Source organism: Falco rusticolus, chromosome 4 (genome assembly GCF_015220075.1).
Source record: "Falco rusticolus isolate bFalRus1 chromosome 4, bFalRus1.pri, whole genome shotgun sequence".
Lineage (NCBI taxonomy): Eukaryota > Metazoa > Chordata > Aves > Falconiformes > Falconidae > Falco > Falco rusticolus.
This window is the reverse complement of record NC_051190.1, coordinates 4,441,951-4,465,361: the sequence shown is the minus strand read 5'-3', so window position 1 is coordinate 4,465,361 and position 23,411 is coordinate 4,441,951. Positions and strand designations below refer to the sequence as shown.

General features: G+C 40.7%; 2 protein-coding genes across 3 annotated transcripts in view; one reads left to right on the top strand and one right to left on the bottom strand.

Moving 5' to 3' along the window:
* The window catches only part of LOC119147491 (vegetative cell wall protein gp1-like), a 516,692-nt gene extending 515,093 nt beyond the window's left edge, over window positions 1–1,599 (bottom strand). The window contains exon 1 of the mRNA XM_037386595.1: window positions 1,188–1,599. The gene's annotated coding sequence lies outside the window, so the exon portion shown is untranslated. The remainder of the gene's footprint in view (window positions 1–1,187) is intronic.
* Window positions 1,600–1,762: 163 nt separating this feature from the next.
* NUP210 (nucleoporin 210) overlaps window positions 1,763–23,411 on the top strand; it is a 69,403-nt gene continuing 47,754 nt past the window's right edge. The window contains exons 1-7 of one of the 2 annotated variants that reach the window (XM_037384915.1): window positions 1,763–1,980; window positions 12,482–12,618; window positions 13,410–13,541; window positions 17,507–17,603; window positions 20,203–20,353; window positions 22,091–22,223; window positions 23,014–23,172. In XM_037384915.1, coding sequence (XP_037240812.1) covers window positions 1,823–1,980; window positions 12,482–12,618; window positions 13,410–13,541; window positions 17,507–17,603; window positions 20,203–20,353; window positions 22,091–22,223; window positions 23,014–23,172 — 967 coding nt within the window. In that variant the 5' untranslated portion in view covers window positions 1,763–1,822. The remainder of the gene's footprint in view (window positions 1,981–12,481; window positions 12,619–13,409; window positions 13,542–17,506; window positions 17,604–20,202; window positions 20,354–22,090; window positions 22,224–23,013; window positions 23,173–23,411) is intronic. The other variant, XM_037384916.1, reaches the window with a different exon arrangement.

The following is a 23,411-nucleotide window of genomic DNA, read 5'->3' as shown; positions in this document are numbered from 1 at the left end:
TACTTCCCATGCTGTTCCATCACACTTTTGAGCAATACACAGGAAAAGGTCAAGTTTGCGTTAGACTGGCTGACGAAATCTAGCTACTTATTATACTTCTTGGAGGAGCTCCAAGCAACTCAGATCAAGACTGCTTGTGGTATTCACCTGGTTTGCAGTGTTCATGTACACCAAGTTCCTTGTCTCAGCTTCTTTACTTTTTTCTGCACTTTGGTCTGCTGACCATTTTTTTCCCCCAGGATACAAAAAGTACAGGAAAATAAGTCTTCTTAATTGAAAATTAACTTAGAAAATTGGTATTTTTATAACAAAAGAACAATTGCTTAGCTTAGCTGTTAGCATCACTGTGCCTGGGGTCTCGGTCAACAGCCAGCTGAATATGAGCTGGCAGCGTACCCAGGTGGCCAAGAAAGCCAACAGCATCCTGGCTTGTATGAGAAACAGTGTGGCCAGCAGGACAAGGGAAGTGATTGTTCCTCTGTGGTCGGCATTAGTGAGGCTGCACCTTGAATCTTGTGTTCGGTTTTGGGCCCCTCACTACAAGAAGGACATTGAGGTGCTGGAGAGTGTGCAGAGAAGGGCAACAGAGGTGGGGAAGGGGCTGGAGCACAAGTCTTGTGAGAAGCGGCTGGGGGAACTGGGGGTGTTCAGCCTGGAGAAAAGGAGACTCAATGCGGGGGAACCTGATCGCTCTCTGCAACTGCCTGACAAGGGGCTGTCTGCAGGTGGGGGTGGGTCTCTTCTCCCTGTTAACAAGCAACAGGACAAGTGGAAATGGCCTCAAGTTGCACCAGGGGAGGTTTAGATTGGGTATTAGGAAAAATTTCTTCACTGACAGGGGTGCCAAGCAGGAACAGGCTGCCCAGGGAGATGATGAAGTCACCATACCTGGGGGTACTTAAAAGTCACATAGATGTGGCATTTAGGGACATGATTTAGTGGTGGCCTTGGCAGTGCTGGGTTAATGGCTGGACTCAATGTTCTTAAGGATTTTTTCCAACCTAAATGAGTCTATGACTCTACCTACCATAATGTGCACGCTGAAAGAGTACAGTATGTAATACCCATATCCTTGATTTTTTTTTAGGGGTTTTCTAATCCATAGGATTTAGGATTTAATCCAGTTAGGGTTGTTTTGTTTTGTTTTTTAATCTGTAAATTATATTTTTCAAAAACAAACAGCTTACCTCACTCAGCCTTCAGCAGGACTTTTGGAAGGTGCTGTCCAGAGCAAGGTGAAGCTGACCTTATACACCACAGTCTTCATCCCACGTCCCCAGTGGGGTGAAAACAGTACATGCTCCACTTGTAAATGACTTGAGGCCAGCTGTTGAGGAGGCTCTGGTCGGTGATAAGCACCATCTAGGCCGAAACCCTCAAGTTTATCCCTACAGCTGGCGACAGCCACATCGCGTGAAGAAAACCCACCTCCCTGCCCCATTCTTCAAGCCGTTTCCAACATGATGTGCCCCGATAGGAGCCTTTTAGAACTGCTAAAACCTCCGGTGGTTTGACTTGGTGGACGTCCCCTTGGCCTCAACCGCTGCGGGGAGCGCCCGTAGCGGGCGCCGCTAAAAATGACCTCAGCGATGGCGCGGCCCCGGGGAGCGGAGGGGGCGAGGGGAGGGGGCGGGCCTGCCCCGTTCGGCGGGAAAGGACGGTTGTGCGCCCCGGGCGGAGGGACGTCAGCGGCGGGGCAGGCCCGCCCCCTCCCCTCGCCCCCTCCGCCCCCCGGGGCGCCCTGCCCCGCCGCTGACGTCCCTCCGCCCGGGGCGCACAACCGTCCTTTCCCGCCCCCACCGGCGGCGGCTTGTAGCAGAGCATGGCTACCCCCGCGCCTCAGGCGCTGCCTCTCTTTCTCCTCCTCTCCCTCCACCTCACCGCCTCCTCCAAGCTCAACACCCCCAAGGTGCTGCTCCCATTCACCCGCGGCACCCGCGTCAACTTCACGCTAGAGGCCAGCGAGGGTTGCTACCGATGGTGAGTGTAGGTGCCGCTGCTCTTTGTCCGCCGCTTCTTTCCCTCCGTCGCCGCCGCCCGGATGCACCTGCGGCGTTTCCTCAGCCTGCGGCGGGAAAACGCGGCCGGTGGGGCCTGAGCGCTCCTCGCCTGGAGCCGTTCCCCTGAGGGAGCCAGCAGCACCAGGCCTCCCCTCACCGTTTCCCCTCGCTTCGGGCGGCTTTTAGCGTGGCCCAGCAGCGTGGGGGCAGAAATGGAGATAATCCCTGAGGGGAGAGGCTGGGTTTTACAAACCTTCGCTGTTTGTTTTTGGTTTGGGGTTTGTTTGTTTGTTTGTTTGTTTGTTTTTTCTTCTGCAGTGGGAGTTAAACCCACAGGAGAGGGGCGCAGTGTGGAGGCTGGGGCTGATGAGGCCCTGAGGGGAAGGTCCCTGCTGTGGGGGAGCTTCGCGCCATGGCTGGGTGCCCTGCGTGCGCCTCACACCACACGTGCACCCACCCCACATACCCCATGCATGCCCACCCTGCTTCTCCATGTACCCCACTGTCATGGTTTAACCATGCCCACCCTGCCTCCACACACCGCCCGATGTGCTCTCTCTGCTGCCTGTGTACCCACAGCACCACCCCACACATGCTTGCCCTGCAGCCCCACGTGTGTGGGGACAGCACCCAGGGCTCGTACTTTATGCTGCTGGTGTAAAAATACCCCTTCCTTTGCCGTGGGCAGTAACAAAGGTCTGATGGCTTTGAGTTCAGGGTATGGATGTAAAGGAGTCATAGTACGTTGCTATGTTGAGAGCTTCTCGATGCTACTTTAGGCATAGGCAACACCTTGAGCACATCACCTGGGGACAAGGAAGTCAAGTTGTAAAAGATCAAAGCTTTCCCAGTTTTCTTTAGGAGGCCTTGGTGCTGAGGGAATGGGATACACTCAAGGGACTTGTGGCTGAGAGGCCTGCCATGCCTTGCACAAGGGGGAGGTGTGCGGGTTGGGCTCATGGCAGGCAGGTCTGGGTTGTGTTGAGCACCAGGAGGTAAAGGCAAATAGCATGATCTGTGCAGGTTTAGCAGCTGCATCGCAGTCATGTTAAACGTTACCGACTCCTTGTCCTTCCTTTAGCATACCTGAATTGTAATTTGGATCAGTAATGAGCAGGACATACCCACCTGAAAAAAAGTGGCAGTCAAGGTATATGTGGAATGATACTTTTATGTGTGAGATGCATGTGCATAGCAGTTTTCAGTTATTATTTTGTGGCTGACAGTTACTGGAATACATCTTGTAGGGCTGTGTTTTCACAGTATATCAGTTTATTTACCTGCTGGTCCTACACTTCTCATCCATGGGCTTGTTCCAGCCTTTGATCTGTGAGAATTTATACGTTTGAGCATGTTTTCACATTTGAGCACATTACACACAAGAGCAGTAATAACAGTTTCTTCAAGAGTTGACGGAAACAGGCTCCTAGATGAGCTGCTTGTGCTCGTGTAATTTAATTTTTATATGGACCGTTTTAGTGAAAATCTCACAAGTATGTTTTTTTCTTTTTCCTCAGTAATCTTTAAAGACAACGGAATCTTTAAAAGGATTTGGTTTATGTGGTAAAGTACATCATATGAACTTAAAACCCAAACTCATCAAAGCACTAGCAAAATCTGGGAGGTGTAGACTGTCTTTCCTAATTTCCAGCTACTTGGTGATGCTGGGGTGCTATCCAGCTGTCAGAAATATGTAGACCTTTGCAAATCTCACTGAAATCTACAGATGTAAAGATATGAGATTGTCCTCTAGGAAGTATCAGATTTGGTCTACATACCTACCTCTAATGAGAGTGATTTGTAGCCACTGCAGAGCGTGTTATGTTGCCAGCAGCAGGTTGTATCCCTAATGCAGAAAGACTCTAACATGCTTTTCCATCCACTCTCTCTGCCTACTCTTCAGAGATTAGTTTTGGTTGAGAATTAAGGAAACTATGCCGGCTTAATACAGAGTGTGTCATCATTTTCTGTACTGGGGTTGTAAATGTGTATTTATTCACTTCTGCTTTGCAGGGACTGGCAGGATGTGGGTGGTAAAGCTCAACGTGTGCTTACAAAACCATCAGGAGGAAGCAGTAGCTGTGTGTGTGACTGAGCAGGAGCAGTAATGCTCCTGGTGCTCAGAGCATGTTTGCTAGATTGCATCTGCAGCAGTCTTACCCTCTACATCCTTGACCTCGCAGGCCTTGAACTGCAGAGGATTAGAAAGAAGGGTATTTTGGAGGGGCAGGCAACTCCACTGCTACTTGCTGACAAGTTTCCTGTACTTTCCTGCTAGAGCTGTCAGTAATAGCTATTACTGGTGGGAAACGGTTAAAGTGAAGTGCTAAATGGTAATGACTTAAGAAGTAGTGGCTGTGCCTTACCCAGGATTTGTAAAATGACGGTGGATTTGCATGCACAAAAGCAAGGATTTGGAATGGAAATTACAAGTTTCAGGCCCTTTGTGTTGAGAAGGGGACTGAGGTTATGTAATATGGGAGATTGCAAGGTTAGGGGTAGCATATAAATGCTGTTCTTGTCTTAAAAGCAGCATCTGTCTTCAAAAGACATCCTTTGAGTATTTGAAGGACTGCATTAGTCATCTCAAACTTTCAGAATTCATAACCTGAGTGTCCAATTTCATGAAAAATAAGTCTATGACATGTTGTGACCTTATTTCTTTCCAGTTTCCCTTTGGGGCTTCAAGTTTACCTCTGAAAGGTATTTCAAAGGTATATTTTCAAAGCAGTTGTTGTAGTGTCTGAGAATTCCAGTGATTCCGAGGGAAAAGGTCAAGTTTTATCATCACCAGAGCAGATTGAGAGCAATGATAAAGTTACACACATAGCTTTAAATTATTTTCAGATTTTCAAGATGCTTGTGCCGTCTGGAGTTTGGGTTGCCTTTATGTTAAAATTATTTTTTGGTAAAAGCTTTTTTTTCAAAGCATACGGTGTTCCCATCTGTAAATACTGTACGTGGTACTATCTTTAGGGATAAAACACAGTCTGAGCAGATATTTTTAGCATTTAAATTACATCTGTATTTATCTTGTAATTACATTAATCCAGTAATGACACCTAGAAGAATGAAAGCATTTAGGAGCAGAATTGCCTCCTTGAAATCAGCCTTACCAAAATAACATTTTGGGAGGGAAACACACAACCCCCCCCAACATTTTCCCCAAGGTATGCAGCATGGCATAGGGTATTTATGGCAGAAATTATCTGTCCTCGATAAATATGCTTACATGTCTGTGATACCATTTCATATCTTTTAGAATTGAGATACATGGTGAGAACTGGTAGAAAGTTTCAGCTTCAGGAGTTAACTTTGAGAAATGCAACTGATTGAATTTGAACCATTGACCATTGAAGTCAGAAGTTTTGCTATGGCAAGGTTATAGGAAACTGTCCAAAGGTGATAATGGCCCTGTATAATGTTGTTTGCTGCAAATACAACAAATGAGATTTTATTGCCACCTTAAATAACAGCATTTGTGTGCTACTGAAGCCCTCACGGAGGTCACAGGAAGCTAACTGCCATTGGGAGAGGAGCAGGTGCCAGGGAGCTGGAGTGAGAGATCCAGCAGCTGAGTAGTGTTTGAGCTGTGTCATGCACAGGTGCTTCCAGAGAAACCAAAGCCTATATACAGCGCTGCTGTTGCAGTAGTTAGCAGGTAGAGCTGATTTTCTAGCTCCTTATCTTGTCATGTTTCTAATACTGGGTTGTAAATTGATCTTATCACTCCAGGGGATGTATGTGGTGGTTTATGTGTTTTAAAAATGTGTATTGAATAAGAGTGTTGCTGTTCGAGGTCTGTTACTTTGCTACAAGACTGACAGTCTCAACGGATAATCCAGGGGTTTAGTTGTTGTGGATTATGTTTTACTACGGGTCTAAAAAAACCCTGTCTTTGACTTTCACGGAAAAGTATTTTGTGTGAGATACTGACTGTTAATTTCCATATTACAAAATGACATCTTAAATAATGATTGTTATCTCCTGCTAGTCTTACCCCTTCTTTAGCTCTCACTTGTGCTGCATTTCCTACTTCTTAAGGCCATTACAGCAGGCAACAAAATGTTCTCCCTCTCTCTGGGAGGTGTCTACGCTGCTGTCTGGCAGGTAGGCAGGCTGCAGTGCAGTGTGTGCTTTTCCAGCTTGGCTTCAAGCTCTTGTAGATAGCCAAATGAGCTTAGAATTGGGTTGAGATATCCTTGCTGGTAAAGTGAAATGGACTGTGTTGCTGTGGGTCAGGCCAGTGTTACATGTTGGCTCAAAACCAGAGTAGGTAGCATGGGTCTGCAGCATAGATGTTCTGCCAGAGTTGAAGAGGCAGAAGAAATCATGTTTTTTCTCTTACCCAGTGTGTCAGCCTGTAGTGCAGGTTTACTGCTGAAAAAATGTTTTTTGAATCTGAGCATAACCTGCCTGGGAAGGAGGATAGAAGGAGTAGGGGCTGTTGTTACTTCTGGGGCAGCTTTAATTGCTCAACACCCATGAAATGTTTTAAGACTTTTGCTGGGTTTGTGTGTGTGTCTCACCATAGTAATGGAAGCCTTAAGGGTGTCTACATGTAAGAAGGTTTACAATGGGTAATTTGAAATAGTGCAATATGTGACATTGTATTTTGGAAGTAATCTGCAATATTTTAGTTTTAGTTTTCTAACTTGCAGTAAGGCTAAGCTAATTTCAGACAACTTGTGTGGATAAACCTTTATTGCATTGTCTTAGTTGGAAGATGACTGTCACTAGTGTGGCACGCCATTTTCCTTCATGCAGCTAGAAAAGGTGCAAAAATAAGCACTTAGAATAAAATCTTTTTGTCTACCAGTTGATTTCACAAAATATCCACATTACAATTCGGGCATCTGGGTTGGATTTCGAGAACAATCATCACTGGCTTAACTCTGCTTCCTTTCAAGTTAATGGGCATGCCGGCTGGTCACCATTATAAAAACCCATGAGTGCAAGCCTTATCCTTCACTCTGTGTGTGATGTTTCCATTTGCTTCTAAAGCAGGACTGGATGGAGGATTTTTTTGCTGCTTTCTGTTTTCCCAGTACAATAAGAAACATCCTAGGAGAGGATTGAGTGAACAATAAAGAGATAATCTGCCACTGTGTTGTTAAAAATCCTTAAGAGTTGAGGGAACTTTGCCAGGCTCCCTCTGTGTTTTCTTCAGAATGGGATCAGTTCCCATATCCTTGGTTCTCTGGGAACCTATTTTTTATCATACAACTACAGTTGCCTGGATGCTGTTCTGGCTCTTGAGACTCTTCGTTTTTGTATGTCAACAGTGTTAGTCCCAAGAGTGACTAGAAGTGAGGTGCCTAATGTATTGGTCAATCCAATCTTGCCAAACTCTTTAAAAACATCACTGTCCCGTTTCCCTCTGGCTACATGCCTGATACAAATTCTAAAAGATTAGATCAACTGGCAGTTGTGGTGCATCTCCACATCTGAAGAGATGACAAAACAATATAAAACGCTGAAGCAATAAGAATCAACAGAATATTGCTGAGTGAGGGAAAGAGTAATGTTTTAACCAGCTGATTTAAGTATAATGGAAGTATTCAAGTATTCACATGTGATATTAGAGAACAGTCAATTAAAAAAGTGCAGGCATAGGTTTGTGTAGATCTGTAGGTACAATATCGGCACATGGTTCTGTGTGTGCGTGAAAACAGACAAAAATGGAAATTGGAAAGAAGACTGGTGGTCTTTATTGCAAGTGTCGTTAATTCCTCAGTAAGTAGGATTTTATTCTGAGGAAAATAAATATTGGGGCATTTATTTGCTTTTTTCCCCTTCATCTCGCTCTTCTTTCTAGTGCTTCCTCCCCACCTTGCTTTTTCTTCTAGACCCTGGTATGCGATCAAGAGCTAGTGCCAGAAATGCTTTCCATTGCTTGCTTCTCAGGATCTAATTTTGATCTCTGACAAGACTAACTCTCACTGTTGCATGCTGACGTGCTGCTGAAGATCTGCTGTAATTGGAAGATGATATAATTTGCAGTCTTTGATGCCATTTAAAGCAAAATTTTCTTGTTCATCTAGAACACAATAGTGATCCCCGTGTGTGTTACAGCAGAGTACTGCCACTATACTTGCTATACAGCCTGTTTGATTAATGCCTTATCCTTTCTGTACTTGACTCTGAATAGGAGTTAGCTGTAAATAGAAAGTGCTTTTGATACCGCTGGATGATATTGAGGGGGCACAAATATTTCATATGTTGTGTAAAAAACAGTAGTCATACAGATTCTTTATTAATATAAATCGATAGTAAACCAAGCCTCTGAAAGGCCCTACTTTACCTGCCCAGTTCAGGTAACTGCCTAAAATAGCAGACATCCTTTTGGTAATAAAACTAAAAATGTTTTTTTAGAAAAAAAGAAAAAGTAAGAAATTCAGTTGATAATCTGTATCGTATTTTAAACTACCATTAGAGGCCAAATAGTATCAAGTCTCAGGTTCCCTACTCCAGTGACAGCAAAGAGTTCACTGGCATTCAGCCATAAAAGCTTAAAAGTTCCTTTGTAATTGTGGAGTGTATGTAAGTTTACAGCTAAAATTCAATGCAAACTTAAGTTTATCTTTGTGCTTTCCTTTTTCTATCCTGAAAAATATCCTGTAATTAGGTTTAGTTTAACAACACTGCTATTAGTACAAACTGTAGTGGTTATGTATTGCAATACATAGCCGTATATTTAAACAACAAATACAAAACACTGTGAAACCCCTGTTGTGTTGTAAACATAATTAAATTCAGACTATAAGAATGCAAATTAATATATAACATTTGAATGACAGAGAATATTAAGCAATGTAAAGAACTAAATAATAAAATTAAAAGTCACTTCCATACGTATAATGCTTATTTAAAAAAAGCCACCATGCATATTATGTTGGATCCACATAGTTAGCTTAAAATGCCTACCAGCCAAGTGCAGAAAAAGCCTTACTGGTTGTGAATACTAACGTCGTTTAAAGAAACTTGCAGAATGTTGGATAACTTTCATGGTTGCCTAAGTACAGAGTAACAGGAAAATAACAAATTGTTTGCTCTTAAATTAATCTCTCTATATGGGGAAGTTAAATGTACTACTAATATAGAAAAGAAATTGTACTATTTTAGAAACACTGTAAACCCTAGTATTAAAAAAAATCCTTGTATTTGTGTACTTAGGTTACGTATCTAGAATATAATGAACAATTTTTGGGCTTAAGCTTCTAATTGATGTTTAAATTGTCTATTGTGTGCTGCCATGGGTTGTTTTTTCCCTTGAGCAGATAAAATACTTTGAAACTGCAGAGTTAGCAGTTGATCGGCTTGTTTCAAAATCCTCTGAAACTAGTCTTTGTGTAGGCAAAATATTTTTGGGAGCACACCAATATTATGAATTAAAAATTCTTGAAATTAATTAATTTCTCCCAAGACAAAAATACCATACTGCATAGTAGTGTCCAATGAACCTCTACGCCGCTATTACCACGCACAATTAAAAGTGTTCTGACGGGTGTTGTGCCCTTGGACTGCAAGCTTTTGGGGCCTCATTATTTGGACAGTGTAGTGTGATAAAATCCAGACCCATATGTAGGGGAACTAGAGAGCTAACACGTGTGTTTTTGTTTCATGTGAGGTTTCTGTAAGAAATGCAGTTTGCTGTCTTACCGATTGCTTCGAACCAAAGGGATCTTGGTGTCTTGTGCAACTGGATTTTGTCTTCAGAATTGTGCTTTTCACTGCTTAAGGTTGAAAACACAACTTGCAGTTTTATTCCTGTGACTACAACTGGATTGGTCCATGTTCACCTGGACTGCAACTCTTAACTCTAAGATAATTGAACTTACTGTGATGTGTTATTTTTTTTTAAATGGATACGATTTAGTTAACAAGTGTGGTTTGACTGGCTGGGTGGCAGGTACCCACCAAAGCCACTCTGTCACTCCCCTCCCTCATGAGTTGGGAGAGAAAATATGACGAAAAGCTTGGAGGTCAAGATAAGGACAGGGAGATCACTCAGCAATTACCATCATGGGCAAAACAGACTTGACTCGGGGAAATTAGTTTTAATTTATTACCATTCAAATCAGAGTAGGATAATGACAACTAAAAGTCAAGACTTAAAAAGACCTTCCCGCCATCCCTCCCTCCCTCCCAGGCTCAACTTCACTCCTGATTTCTCTACCTCCTCACACTCTTCCCCCACTCCAGTGTGGTGTCCATCTCACAGGAGACAATTCGCCATGAACTTCTCCAATGCGAGTCCTTCCCATGGGCTGCAGTCCTTCACATATTGCTCCAGTGTGGGTCCCTTCCATGGGCTGCGGTCCTTCCGGAACGGACTGTTCCAGTGTGGGTTTCCCACGGGGTCAAAAGTTCTACCAGCAAAGCTGTTTCAGTGTAGGCTCTTCTGTCCATGGGTCCATACATCCTACCAGCAAATCTGCTTCAACATGGGCTTCCCATGGGTCACAGCCTCCTTTGGGCATCCTCCTGCTCCAGCATGGGGGGGTCCTGGGGCTGCAGGTGCATATCTGCTCTGTCATGGACTTTTGTGGGCCAAGGGGGACAGCCTACCTCACCATGGGCTTCACCAGAGGCTGCAGGGAAATCTCTGCTCCAGTGCCTGGAGCACCTTCTCTCCCTCCTTCTGCACTGACCTTGGTGTCTGCAGGGTTGTTGCTCTCACATATTTTCACTCCTCTCTTCTGCTGCAATTGTTGCACAGATTTTTTTCCCCTCTTTTTAAATATGTTATCCCGGAGGGATACTGTCACGGATTGGCTTGGCCTTGGCTATTGGCAGGTCCATCTTGGAGCCAGCTGGCATTAGCTTTGTTAGATATGGGGGAAGCTTCTAGCAGCTTCTCACAGAAGCCATCTCTGTAGCCCTTCCTGCTCCCAAAACCTTGCCATGCAAACCCACTACAACAAGAAATTTTGTTTTTCAGTGTTCTGGATTGGTTGGTGCTATCAGTAATAAAAGTGTGTAAAACTTGTGTCTGGGGAGAAGGGCATGTATGATACTGCCGTATGAAAGTCTCCTTTGGCTCGTTGCAGAGTTAAAAGATTTTTTCCTATAGATCACAGGTGGGCATTTTCAGACATCCTCCAGAAGAAAAGTCTAAATCAATCCAGCTTCACCAACTTTACCAGGTGGGGATCTAGTGCCCGGTTTAGATTGCATTTACTGGATAATGCAATGTTTTCATCAGAACTGCTGTCATCATCTGGGAGAAGCAATTCCTGAACAGCGTTGTCATCAGTGCTTTCTTTCATTGTTTTAAGCCTTCAAAGGACCCTTGTGAAAGAGCTCTGACTCAGGACTTCTGAACAAACAGCTATGGCTGTTTCAGACATTTAATTCATTAGAGGCTTAAGCAGGGTGCTGGGCTCTGAGCTGGGGGCCAGGCAGGGTGCCAGTAACTCCTGAAGGTGTAGCAGGAGCAAGGAATTCTGTGGAGAAGCTATGACGCAGTTCTCCCAAACGGTTCTCCAAAATGGTTAGTTAGCAGCTCATCCTAGTTCCAGAGTGGTGACGCTCTTTAACTGTGTGCAAGAGGTATGGCCTGCTTGAATACTGCAATCGCTTTGAGCAGTCTACATTCAGGCCTCGCCATCTCTACCATCATTGCTACCATCTCTAATTTCAAGAGGCATGTTTTTGAATAACTTTTAAACACTTCCATCCCACCTCTCATTCATCTTGATGCTTTTGGCACAGAGGAAGTAGGAACCGGGCTGCACATCCATGTTGAGGAGGAGCTTCCCACAAGCTCATTCCTGAAGCACGTGTCTTTAGAAAAGCTGTACAAGTCGGAGCAGGAAGTAACAGATGCATCAATTTTAGATCAGAATTCCATGTAAGCTTATGTTTCAACAAAGGTGATTATACAACTTCGCATGGTTTACAGTGGTATGTACTTCAGCTAAACAGACTGACTATATTTTTATTCATATTTCCTGATTAAAAAATGTTGTTTCTTAGATGTTCAGAGTCTCTGCCATAGCAAACATACATAACTGTGATGTGTTGGCATCAGGGAGAACATGCGGTTTTTTTAGAGCTTTGATTCAAACATTTTTAGAATGCAAGTGGTGAACAGGCCTTCAGTTAAAATTATTCTACATTTTGCCTCAATATTCTGTATGTGTTTTTGCTTGTCCACACCTCTAAGCTAATGCTTGGGCCAGAGGCTTTGTTAACTTCGTTAAGTAGCAGGGTATAGCTCTGAATCGCATTCAACGGTGAGCATGCCACAATAGAGAGAATGCTGTGTTTGTCTGCCTGGGCTCTGGTGGGCTTCTGGCTGTGCTTTCCTCCTCCTTCAGCCCTCGCTTGCTTTTGCTGAAGTCCTGAAGGAGCTGTTGCCATCCTGACAGTGTAGCCTGTCTCATGTGAATGATGTTTGTAGCTTTTAAACCAGACCTTTGATTCCTTTCTAGCAGTAACTTAAATCCTGCTAACACAACCAAATAATATTGTAGGTCCTCCACCAGGCCAGAGGTTGCAAGCATAGATCTGGCAGATCAGGATGAGCGCCAGTGTTCACAGAAGGCTGTTGTCCAGGCACAGTCCTCACAGCCCACACGTCTGACAAGTATCATCTTTGCTGAAGATATAAGTAAGTTTTAATTTTTGTAAGCATACCACTGCTTTTTTATGGGGATCCTGGCATCCTTCAGAAACAAAGCAGAGATGTATAAGTGCACAAAATAAGACATTTCTGTTCATATGCATAGTAATTTTAGACTTTCCATGGATATGGTTTCAAAGTTCCGTTTGCTAAACACCTCAAATAAGTATTAATGATGTTAACAGGAAAACAGGTAATTCCTTGAGGAAAAAAAAGGTGGGTGGAGTGGCTGAAAATAATTTTCAGTACCTACTTTTTATATAATGCAAATTCAGATGTTTTGCATTTTAAAAGCTGGAAATTGCCTTTTTGTCTGTCATACAGTGTGCCAGGTTAGTTTTTATAATGGCAGATAGGCAAAAACAGATGGCCAATTAAATGTCTTACAGTCACTAAATGAAGAAGTATATAGGGGTTTATCATCTGTGGGTAAAAGTCATGAAGTTCTCTAGGACATGGACCACATCTGGCAGTTGCACTGTAGAAACTCTTACTCTGTACTCAGAGAAAACATCTGTAATTATTAGTGTAGGTGGAGATCACAGGTTTTTTAAAGATTTGTTCTAAAGTTCAGTGGGCAAGGGAACTGCTTTTCCTGCTTGCTTAGCCACAATCACCATTTGACCAAGAGTTTATCAGTCAAGGTCATGACCCAGTTTCAGTTCCTTCAGTGTCTTGTGCCTTTGGCTACATTTGAGGTGCATTTTGTCTTGGTGGTGCTCTTGATAAGCACGTGCAGTGTTGCTGGTTTCATGTGGTCTTTCTGATGTCTCTTCAAGTGACTGGACAAGTGCTTCGTTGTGATGCTATAGTTGATATAATTCATGATATCCAAATTGTGTCCACAACAAGAGAACTCTATCTTGAAGATTCACCACTGGAGCTAAAAATTCAGGCTTTGGATTCTGAAGGTAAGAGATTTACTAGTAAGAGATAAAATATATGTTGAAATTCCAATTGTCTGACGTGCACAGGTTTTACTTGCAACACAATTGAATGTTAGAAGCCAAACTCAGTAATTTAAAGGGAGCTCTCTGGATAATACATTCAGTAGCTTATTTTTTTAAAGTGTAAAATAAAATCTACATATTGCCTGAATAGGAAGATTAAACACTGATTGCCAACAACTTTTGCTTGCCTTTTTCCCTTCCCGCCCCCCCCCCCCCCCCCCCCCCCCCCCCCCAAGAAAGCTAGTGCTAGCGGTATTTATAAAAATCAGAATTTTTTTAAAAAAAAGGTATCAGTTCTTAACAATTCTGCCTCCAGATTAGGAGTAGAAATGTAATGGAAGAAGTCCCAGAACTTGTCCTGTTGAAGTGTTCCATCGGGATTTAACTAGGCTGAGCAAGGCTGCACAGGGATGTGAAGTAAATCTGTTCAGTTTTGGGGGTTTTTCTTCTTTTTTTTCTTTTGAGGTAGTCTAATAAATTTTGCAAAAGAACATTTTATCTGAGTCCATTTAAGTGTCCAACAGTATCTTTAAAGATTATGTTGAAGACCAAACCACCTATTGCTTGGATTAATATTCCTTAATTATTACGCTCACTTTTGGGAGGTATCATTTAGGATCATAAAAGTCAGTACACTTGGCTGAATGCATCATTATTTAATAGGAGCAGAAAACTTCTGCTTTTCCTACTGTTTGTAGCATCAGAAAAACAGCTATGATGCTGGTAAGAATTTAGTTTAGTTTCAACAATCTATTTTTATGCATGCATCAACACTCACACAAACCAAGTGATTTTTAGGACAACTGCTGGGCTGAAAGGAAATTATATGTAAAGCAGCTAGAAAAGGTTGAATTTTTTGTTTTGGGTGATTGAGCTCATCCTACATTTAATTTTTTTGTAAGTCATGAATACCATGTTACGATGTTAATAATGAAAAATAATTTTGTTTTCTTATACTGTGTGTAATACTGGATTCTTGGCTTGGCGTTTCTGCAAACTTTCAAGTATGCTCAATAAGACAAATCTGTGCTTGTAGCCACCCAGGTTAGAGTCTGAACAGGAGCAATGGTTCCAAACTCACAAAGAATGTTTAATCTGCATGATTGAAGATTAGGAAGTTTAGTCCTATGGCTTCTAGTCAACACATTGTTTAAGTTTAGAAGATCAGGATACACTCAAAAGCTTTGAAAATCAGTTCTTTTTGACCCAAATGACATTGACATTCTTGGGAGACCTTTGGACATATTAGACTCTCAGTGGTTTTTCTTGGAACACTCTAAAAAATAAATTCAAGAGCAGTGGCACGTTTATTGAGGGATATAACTGTTCAGGAAAAGTCAGAGAATTGAATAAAGGACTCTTGAACACTTTTTATTTAATATTCAGAAGGTGAGAAAATCAATATAAAATAGTTATCCAGTTCAATGACTGTTGGGAAAAATCTGCTTAATTTTGCTGAAAACTTGCACAAGGAACGGGTGTCAAGCCTGTTAGTGCAGCCTGTGTGAGAGGGGGAGTAGATGCTTTGTATCAATAATTGTACGTATACAATGCTGTAGTGACAGAGCTTTTTCCCTGGTATGTATAGTTGTTAAGTAGGCTCTAGGGATATACCAAGTGCAATTTGCTTTGGGCAGATGGTGATTATTGTATTTTATATTGCCAGATTATTGCACTTGGTGTGGGTCAGACCATTCATTAATGTTGATGATTCTAATCCTGTGTAGAGGAGTAGAATCCTACTATGGATTATACAGGGTATATCTTCAGGAATAGTTTCTTTCCTTATTCTATTCCACATATATATATTTTTTATATAATTTCTATTTTTTAATCAGTTACGTAATTGTGGATTTCTTTTTGTACGTGTTTTTAATAAGCTACTTCAAATATAAACTCAATTCCCAAATACTGCTTTTCAAAGATCATTAATGAAAGTTAGGAAGATTATCATGGACATATTTGGCCAAATAAAGTATAGAATGTAGAGGGGGGAAAAAGTCACATATTGTTTTCTTTTATCTGTTGAACTTAGCTCAAGTTATTTTATTATGACTTCCCTGGAGGTGAGTTAAGTAAGAGAAAGGCTTAAAGATATGAGCTTGCATTTCTTTGGCTGTGAGTGTGCAAGGAACGCTGGCTTCCTGCTGCAGCAATGGAGCACAGCGCATCAAGACATCTCTCTTTGTTTACTGGGATTTACTCCAGCCTTGCCAGTGAGAGAGACACATTTCTGCTGAAGCATCACAGAGGAGGAGCAGCTCTGGGCGAGGTTATGGTTGTGGAGTGGGAACGCAAGTCACTGCCTGTGTTGACATCTGAGGAGCCTGGGAGGGTAATGTTACAGCTGGCCGAAGGGCAGCTGGTCTGCAGCTCCTGTTACAGCTGTGTGATCCTTCAGGGAAGGATAAAGACATACTATGGTTCATCACAAGTGCTGTATTACCTGTCTGCCTCCTTGGGTGCTGCTGCTGCTGGGTTTAACGTGGAGACAGCCACTGCCCACCATGCTGCAGAGATATCTGATCCTGGCTTGAACGAGTGAGACCCTTCGTTGTCTGGGGAATGCCCATGATAGTTTCTTTGATAACCTGACTTTGTCTTTGTAATGAGGGACCCCGACAGGAGCCAGGACACCCAGGCCCGGCGGTCTTTCAGAAGCTGTAAGGGACAGTTTCAAGCTTTTGCTACCAATTGGCTGCAGCACTGTCTCTGTCCAGGCATAGCTTCTTCATAGTGCTGCCATGGGCGTTTCTCCACTGACCTTGTTATTTTCAGTTGCAGCAAAACAAAAGGGTGCAATACAGCTTTGCAAAGCCAAACCATGCATCATTAAAGAAAGTCAGACTTGAATGCATGTTAATTAATCCATTCTGAATCAATTTTAATTATATTGCCTTGTGTGTTTAGAGTTTTGTGTTTAAAATCCTATTTATCTGGGATTTGGAGCTATATGCAGTAATTTGTATAGAAATGGGAGCAACAACATAGGCTGTGTGTTGTGTTACCTTGTCTTAAAATATTTTTGTGGTTTAAAAAGTCATAAACCTTTAAGCATAAGAATCTGATGATAAATCTGCTTTGATTCTTACTTTATTAATATAGATATAAATGTCAAGGAAATAACACAAATGAAAAAATCTTTTAAAATATAGTAAATACTGGGATTCCAGTTCAGTGTTTATTTGCAACTTCTGCAATTCAGAGCAAGACTCATCTTGAAGGTTGTAAGATCTTTCATATTAGCAGCTCATTACACTTAAATACGATAATGATAAATCTTTGTTTTCAGTCTGTTTATTCCTTTCTGTTCCTTTTTGTTCCTTTTTTACCATTTGCAATTTCTCATGTTCTGGTGGTTCACAGTTTCTGGAAAGAAGGTGCTCAGTTTGAGTTCTTTGAGTGAAAACTTGTTCCTGTTATGGATAAATCATGGTTGTGCTCAAAACCAAAACAGTATTTGTGGGAAGTGCAGTTCATCTGTGCTGCGAACTGAGATCCACGTGTTTCAAAATGAAAGATTGTTTAGCTGCTTGAGGGGGGAGGTTTATGTATGTCCTGCTAATATCCAAGAAATGGTAAGGGTTTTGTGGTCAAAGGGGAAAGGAGGTGGTGGGTGCGAAGGATGTCTTGAGGACTGACAAGTGGATGATAGGTGCAGGTGCCACCACCTATCTCATGGGCTTTGTGAAAACCATAAAGTGGAATATGGTGTTGCAAAATGTGAACAGAAAAGCCACTTAACAGAAACATCTTAAACTTGCAGAAGTCAGTAAAGCAAGGTAGATTGTGATTTTTAACTAAATACAGATATTGCTTCTTTTGGGGGTAAGATACAGAAATTTTCTAGGGGGAAAAAAGTCATTGTTCCAGGAAGACTGTATGCTTTTTGGTTATTTTTGTTTTAATTTGATTTTGATTTGTAGGAAACACTTTCAGCACATTGGCAGGGTTAGTCTTTGACTGGACAATAGTAGAAGACACAGAGGCTGATGGCTTCTCAGATTCCCACAGTGCATTACGGTATGTTAATTTAATTTTTTCTTGAAATTATCATGTTTGAGTAACTATTTCCCCATGTCTAGCTGTTGCGAGCTGATGCCTGAAATAATGCTTATGGCTTAGTTGTTTCAGGATGTTTTTTTTAAGTGCCTGCTCAACAGCCTGGGGACTCATATCCCTGTTTAATTTAACAATTTATAGCGTTAATGAGCAGCCCAGGTAGCCCTAATGCAACAACTAGAAATAAATAGATGCAATTGGTGATCTTCCTGAAACATCTTGTGCAAAGGAAAGATTTATCAATAAGATTGTTATCTTAGGATTTTGGCAGACAGGCTTATTTTTAGATATTTTTTCTGAAGGAAGAAAGTCCTCTTCTATTTCAGAAAGGAGCTCTCTGAACTTGAAGAGTTTCAGGTTTCAGTCAACACTTAGTACTGGTATTGAAATAGCTTTCAAAGTAGTTAATATTTAAATTGGAACTGACCAAGTGGCTGCTTGTGAGCTAGCTACAGCTCATAAAGCCAGGTGACATAATTAAATGAAAGGCATTCAATGAAGGTATTCAATATATTGTCTTTCAGACAGAGCAATGAATGGAAAGCACTTGCTTAATAAATAAGTCATGATTCTCGGTTCATCATTTGTACTGACTCAATAAGTTAACTGGAATTTTTGTGGAACCTTCTGTCCCAAGATCTTGAATGCTTTTCAACTCGCTAATGAGAGAAGTGTTTTTTAGCATTTCTGTACAATAAGGAAGTTCTTCCTGCATTTAATGGAGATGAAGTTCTTGCCCAAAAGTCAGAAAGTTCACCTATGGCAAGGATAGGAATAGAATCCAGACCCTATGATTATATTTTTTTTAATGTTTTTTTCCTCCTGTGTTTGTCGCTGACCATCTTTGGCCTCTGTTATGGTAGTGGTGTGTTTCTGTTTGTTTGGATTTTTTTATTAAGCATATGTACGGTGTAGTTTTACAGCGATGACTTAGTAGTTCTGTTCTTCAGTGACTTCAAACAGAAATTTGGGGTTCCATCCTTATTAAAATAACCAGAATTGAAAGCTGCTTAGTAGTAAGGGATATTTTTCAAATTGAACTCCAAGAATTTTACCTCTGCACTGATACCAGCTGGTGTTAACACAGCGGGGCCCTGTTATTTGTGGTATTATGCTAGTATTTATGTGGTAAATCTTGACTTTGCTTGACATGAATGTAGGTAGAAAAAAATGCCTCCCTGATATACATGAATTTAACCAGACACCTGAAACTGTTTTTTGTCACACAGCAGTCTACAGACACTTCTTGAATACATCTTTAGTCAGAAATTTCCTAATGTATAGTAAGCTTATGAGATGAAATAGATTCAAACTCCTGCACCAGAGACTTCACTTACTTCAGAAAACAGGTTCCAGCAAAATATAGGGAAATTGTGGGACATAAAATAATGTAGAAAACTATACTTTCCTTTAAAGAACCTGGCTTTATTCATAGGATGATTCTATGACTGGCATGTGGGGAAACCAGTTCTCTTAGAGAGAAGAATGGTTAACAGTTAACTTCAGTCCTCAAACCTATGTTCCAAATACCTTAGAAATGGGGTAGGGGTAGCAAATAGGACTTTTTTTCTGCTGGGTAAACACAAACTCCAATTATGCAGCCTTAGAGAAACAAACACACAGCATTACCCAAGGGAAAGCCTGTTAAGCCCATAATACACTTGAAGCTGCAGGTACGAGTATATGGCCCCTATCTATAATGACAGCCAGGCAGTGTGCTAATTGTTCAGTGCATTTTACAATCCAAGTCCTAGTCCATAGTCCTTTTTGTTTCAGTGTATTTGCTAGAGATGTGGTTTTAACCAAACTAATATTGATATATGCTGTACTGTTAGCACAGCTATGGTAACATAAAAATGTTCTAATCATGTTACAGCTTTGCAAAATAAACAATGAACTGTCATAAATGTTAATATTTATAACTGTTCTCAATATGGCTATACTGATTGTGCTGTGGAAGTGCACATAAAGCCAAACAGATCATGTGCATATGGAAGCTGGCAAACTTCAGAAGATGATCCTCTTTCAATTTCTGTCCTGTCATTTACACATTCATGGCAAATTCCTTTCCTCTGTCATCACATCAAACTGAAATCTCTTAAGCGTTATTACAAGTACTCTGGTTGTACATTTTTTTTCATAGTAATTTATTAAATGAATCCTAACTTCTTCCTGTAGGTCACAGTTACGTTTTGGTTTAAGCTGTTGCTTTTATGAACATAAGCTTTGGGTCTTTCACATCAGTTGTTCTACAATAACATAGAGAGTTTTTGCAGTCTACGCCTATTGTAAAAACTGGAGAGATCATTGTAGACAACATGTGCAGTCTTCTGATATCTCTTGAAAGCCCACAAACAAGCTTCAAACAAACTTCTATCAGTCACAGAAGTTAGCTGCAGATATCTTGAAGAATGAGTAAAATTTGGATATCTGGTCCCAAGCAGACATCTTAAATTTGCTTAAAAACGGAAATAGCTGGGAATAGATGCTGGTGGTGTTTCTTGTGAGTTTACAAAGATTAGTTAACAATTTTCTGTTCACTTTTTGGTTTACCTTTCAGTATACTCAAGTTCTTAGAATCCACTTACATTCCACCTTCCTATATATTGGAGATGGAAAAAGTTGGTAAGCAAGGAGATACCATTTTGGTGTCTGGAATGAAAACAGGGAGTTCTAAATTGAAAGCAAGAATACAGGAAAGTGTCTATAAGGTAAGAAACTTGCATTCTTTTTCTTTTCTTTCTCCGCCCCCCCAAGTTATGTAGTCTTTTAGTCCAGTGTTACAGGAGTACTGTAAGCTTGCCCTGCTGTAGTCACGTTGTGGATATCAGTGCTGCATCTCTGTCCTACTGGATCAACTCTGTAGTCCATATCACAAAAGATTACAGTGCTGCTCTTGATCGCCCTGAAAGGTTTGGAGTTTGGTGCAGTTACCTAGTGCAGGACAGAGCATGTGCCAGGCATCATTCTTAGACTGAACTGTGACAAAAGGCCCTGAGGAATACACTTCAAATACTTCTGTACAGTTTTATTATTCCTGGTAGTCATTCATATTATATATATAAAACCTAGAATCATGCTGCATAGGGCATTGGCCTCTTACCTCTTTTTAAAAATAACCAACTAGAACACTTTAGGTCCTTTTTTCAATAAATAAATAAATAGAACAAGGATTACTATATTGGATATACCTTTATTTCCTGTTGTGCTTGAAATGGGTGTCTTAGGGATACTTGGTATGTAATTCTACCTCATTGGATGCTCCTCTCCAAGCAAGGGCTTTGGGATCAGAATGTCAGTGCTACAAGGGTGTTAAACTGCAGCACTGGCAGTGTTTTTAGCTGTTAAGTAAATCTATGCTGTTTCTTTGTAACTTGCAGTGACTGAGTTTTTCCTTCAACTCTAGTAACAGAGTTGTTTTTTCTTTTAATAGAATTTGCAAACACCTGAGAGTTCTTACAGGTTGTCCCTTGCAGGAATACGTGCAGTTGTGCTAGTATCAATTTAATGCTGCACCTTAAAAAAAAAATCCTTCTATAAAATAGTGGAGTTTTTCTGAAGTTCATCTCATATCTGCAGTCTGTTTTTGCAGATTTGTGTTGCTACATGTTGTACGTAATGTTTTTGTTTAAAGCAGAATTGCCTTGGACTATCAAACGCATACTTGTAAAAAGTGTTCTATGAAAATATTACCTAAATGTATGTAATACTAATAACGTGGCACAAATAATAGTGCATGTTAAGAATTGTGGGTTTGTTACAGTTCTACCTAATTGCTGAAGTTAGTTATCCTGTGTATCAGGCTGACTTTTTTTTTTCCTTGAATGCTTGTAGCTTTACTAGCTTTCTGTTTTAATATTTTTCTGAATTAGTTTTGAGCGAATACTGTAAGTGAAATCGAAATAATCCATTTGCAATTTTTTTATGGCTGTCTGGTTAGTAGTTCCTTTAAATCTGTCACTGCTGCCGGACTGCCATTTCAGTTAATATCCCTCAAACAGCTGTAATGGAATTTATACAATTACCTGTTGTATTCCTAATCTAAAAGACTAGTGAATTTGATACAGGTTCCTCAGTGAAGTTGTAATGGTTATATTGTGTGGAAGTACCATGTTTTACAGTAGGGAAAATGAATTTCTAGATGTCTGAATAGTCATTTTGCATCTGCCTCAAGTTTATCTGTATTCTCCAGAAAACTGAACCAAAATCATGCCCATGCAAACTTGATTTTTTTTCTTCAGCCTTGCACAGTATGCATAGAGCAGATCTTCCTACTATTCATTGTGCTTTGCATGTCCCTGTTGTGACTGAATTTGAGATGATAATAAAGAGCCAATTACAGCAAGTAATATTTTTCACTTACAGATTTTAAGTTATTACTGTGTGGTCTGTTTCAAACAAGTAAACTGCTTTCAATGTTGCTTTTTCTTTTTCTTTACCCTCAATAGCATGTACAACCTGCAGAAGTCAGATTGCTAATTTTGGAAAACATTCTTTTGAATCCAGCATATGACATTTATCTTCTGGTAGGAACATCAATTCAGTACAGAGTTCAGAAAATAAGGCAAGGGAAGATTACAGGTTTGTCCTGTGTTTTGTGGTTGTGTGTTTTTTGTTTTTTTGGTTTTTTTTTAACCCTATGTGAATTTTTAAAGGCTGAGAAGTTGTGTTTTTTGCTAAGATTTAATAATTAATAAATCAATTAAATTAAATATTTTAATATTTAATACTGTTTTCCTAAACCACATGATACAGCTGTTTAATTTTTCTCTCAAAGAAACTGTGTCTATAAAGGATATACTATTGCAGGTTTGTGAAGGACACGAAGCTAGGGATAACTTCGAATAGGAGCTGTCATTTTAGATGTACTCATTTATTTCCCATTTACTAAAACTCTGTCTTAGTTAAATCAAATCTAATTAGTAACTTTTCTAACAGAAAAGTGCCTGCAGCTTACAATGAGCCTGTGCTCGTAATGACTGACATTATTTTTTGAAAGAGACTAAATAAATGATTACTAGGCTCACTATGTCAGCTAGTAGTGCAGAATGGAGCAGCAGAAATTATCAGTAACTCATAGAAAGTTATTTGGCCACTTCTGAAGCTGGGAATGAGTTGGATGTTAGGTCAAAAGGGTGGGATGATGTTAATTGAAAATTGCAGCTTCAAAGAAATTAAAGTTAGGCAAGAAGTTAATTTTGTGCGTGTGTGTTGATGTAATCACAGAAATTCTGTTTCCGTAAGACATTAAAAATACTGATTTAATGTGTGCACCAGGCATCAGTAAAAATTAATCAGAAATAATTATCAGCGTCCAAACACTGACACATTTGATTTTGTTGTTTCATATGTTGTCTTGTTTTATGTACAGAATTGATGATGCCGTCTGATCAGTATGGATTGCAGCTACAGAACAACATACTTGGTCCTGAGGGAGATCCGTCTTGGCCAGTTGCCAAGTTGGATCAGGCAACATCCGTTGTAACTGCATTGCAGCAGGGACAAACTAACCTTGTACTTGGGCACAAGAGTATCCTTTTTAGGTGATGCTTTTCCATCCAGAATTTCATGGCAGGAGGCAAAATTTCCACCCTTTGCAGCATAAAAAGATAAAATTATCTACATTTGTACCAGTAGTTTTGAAAATCAAGAGTACCTGGTAGAGCCATAGAAAGCATCACTGCTGTGAATTCAGTCCAACAGAGCTGCCTGATGTTTTGAAATGTGCTAAGAAATTACGTTGGCAAAAGATCAATTAAATCATGTGTG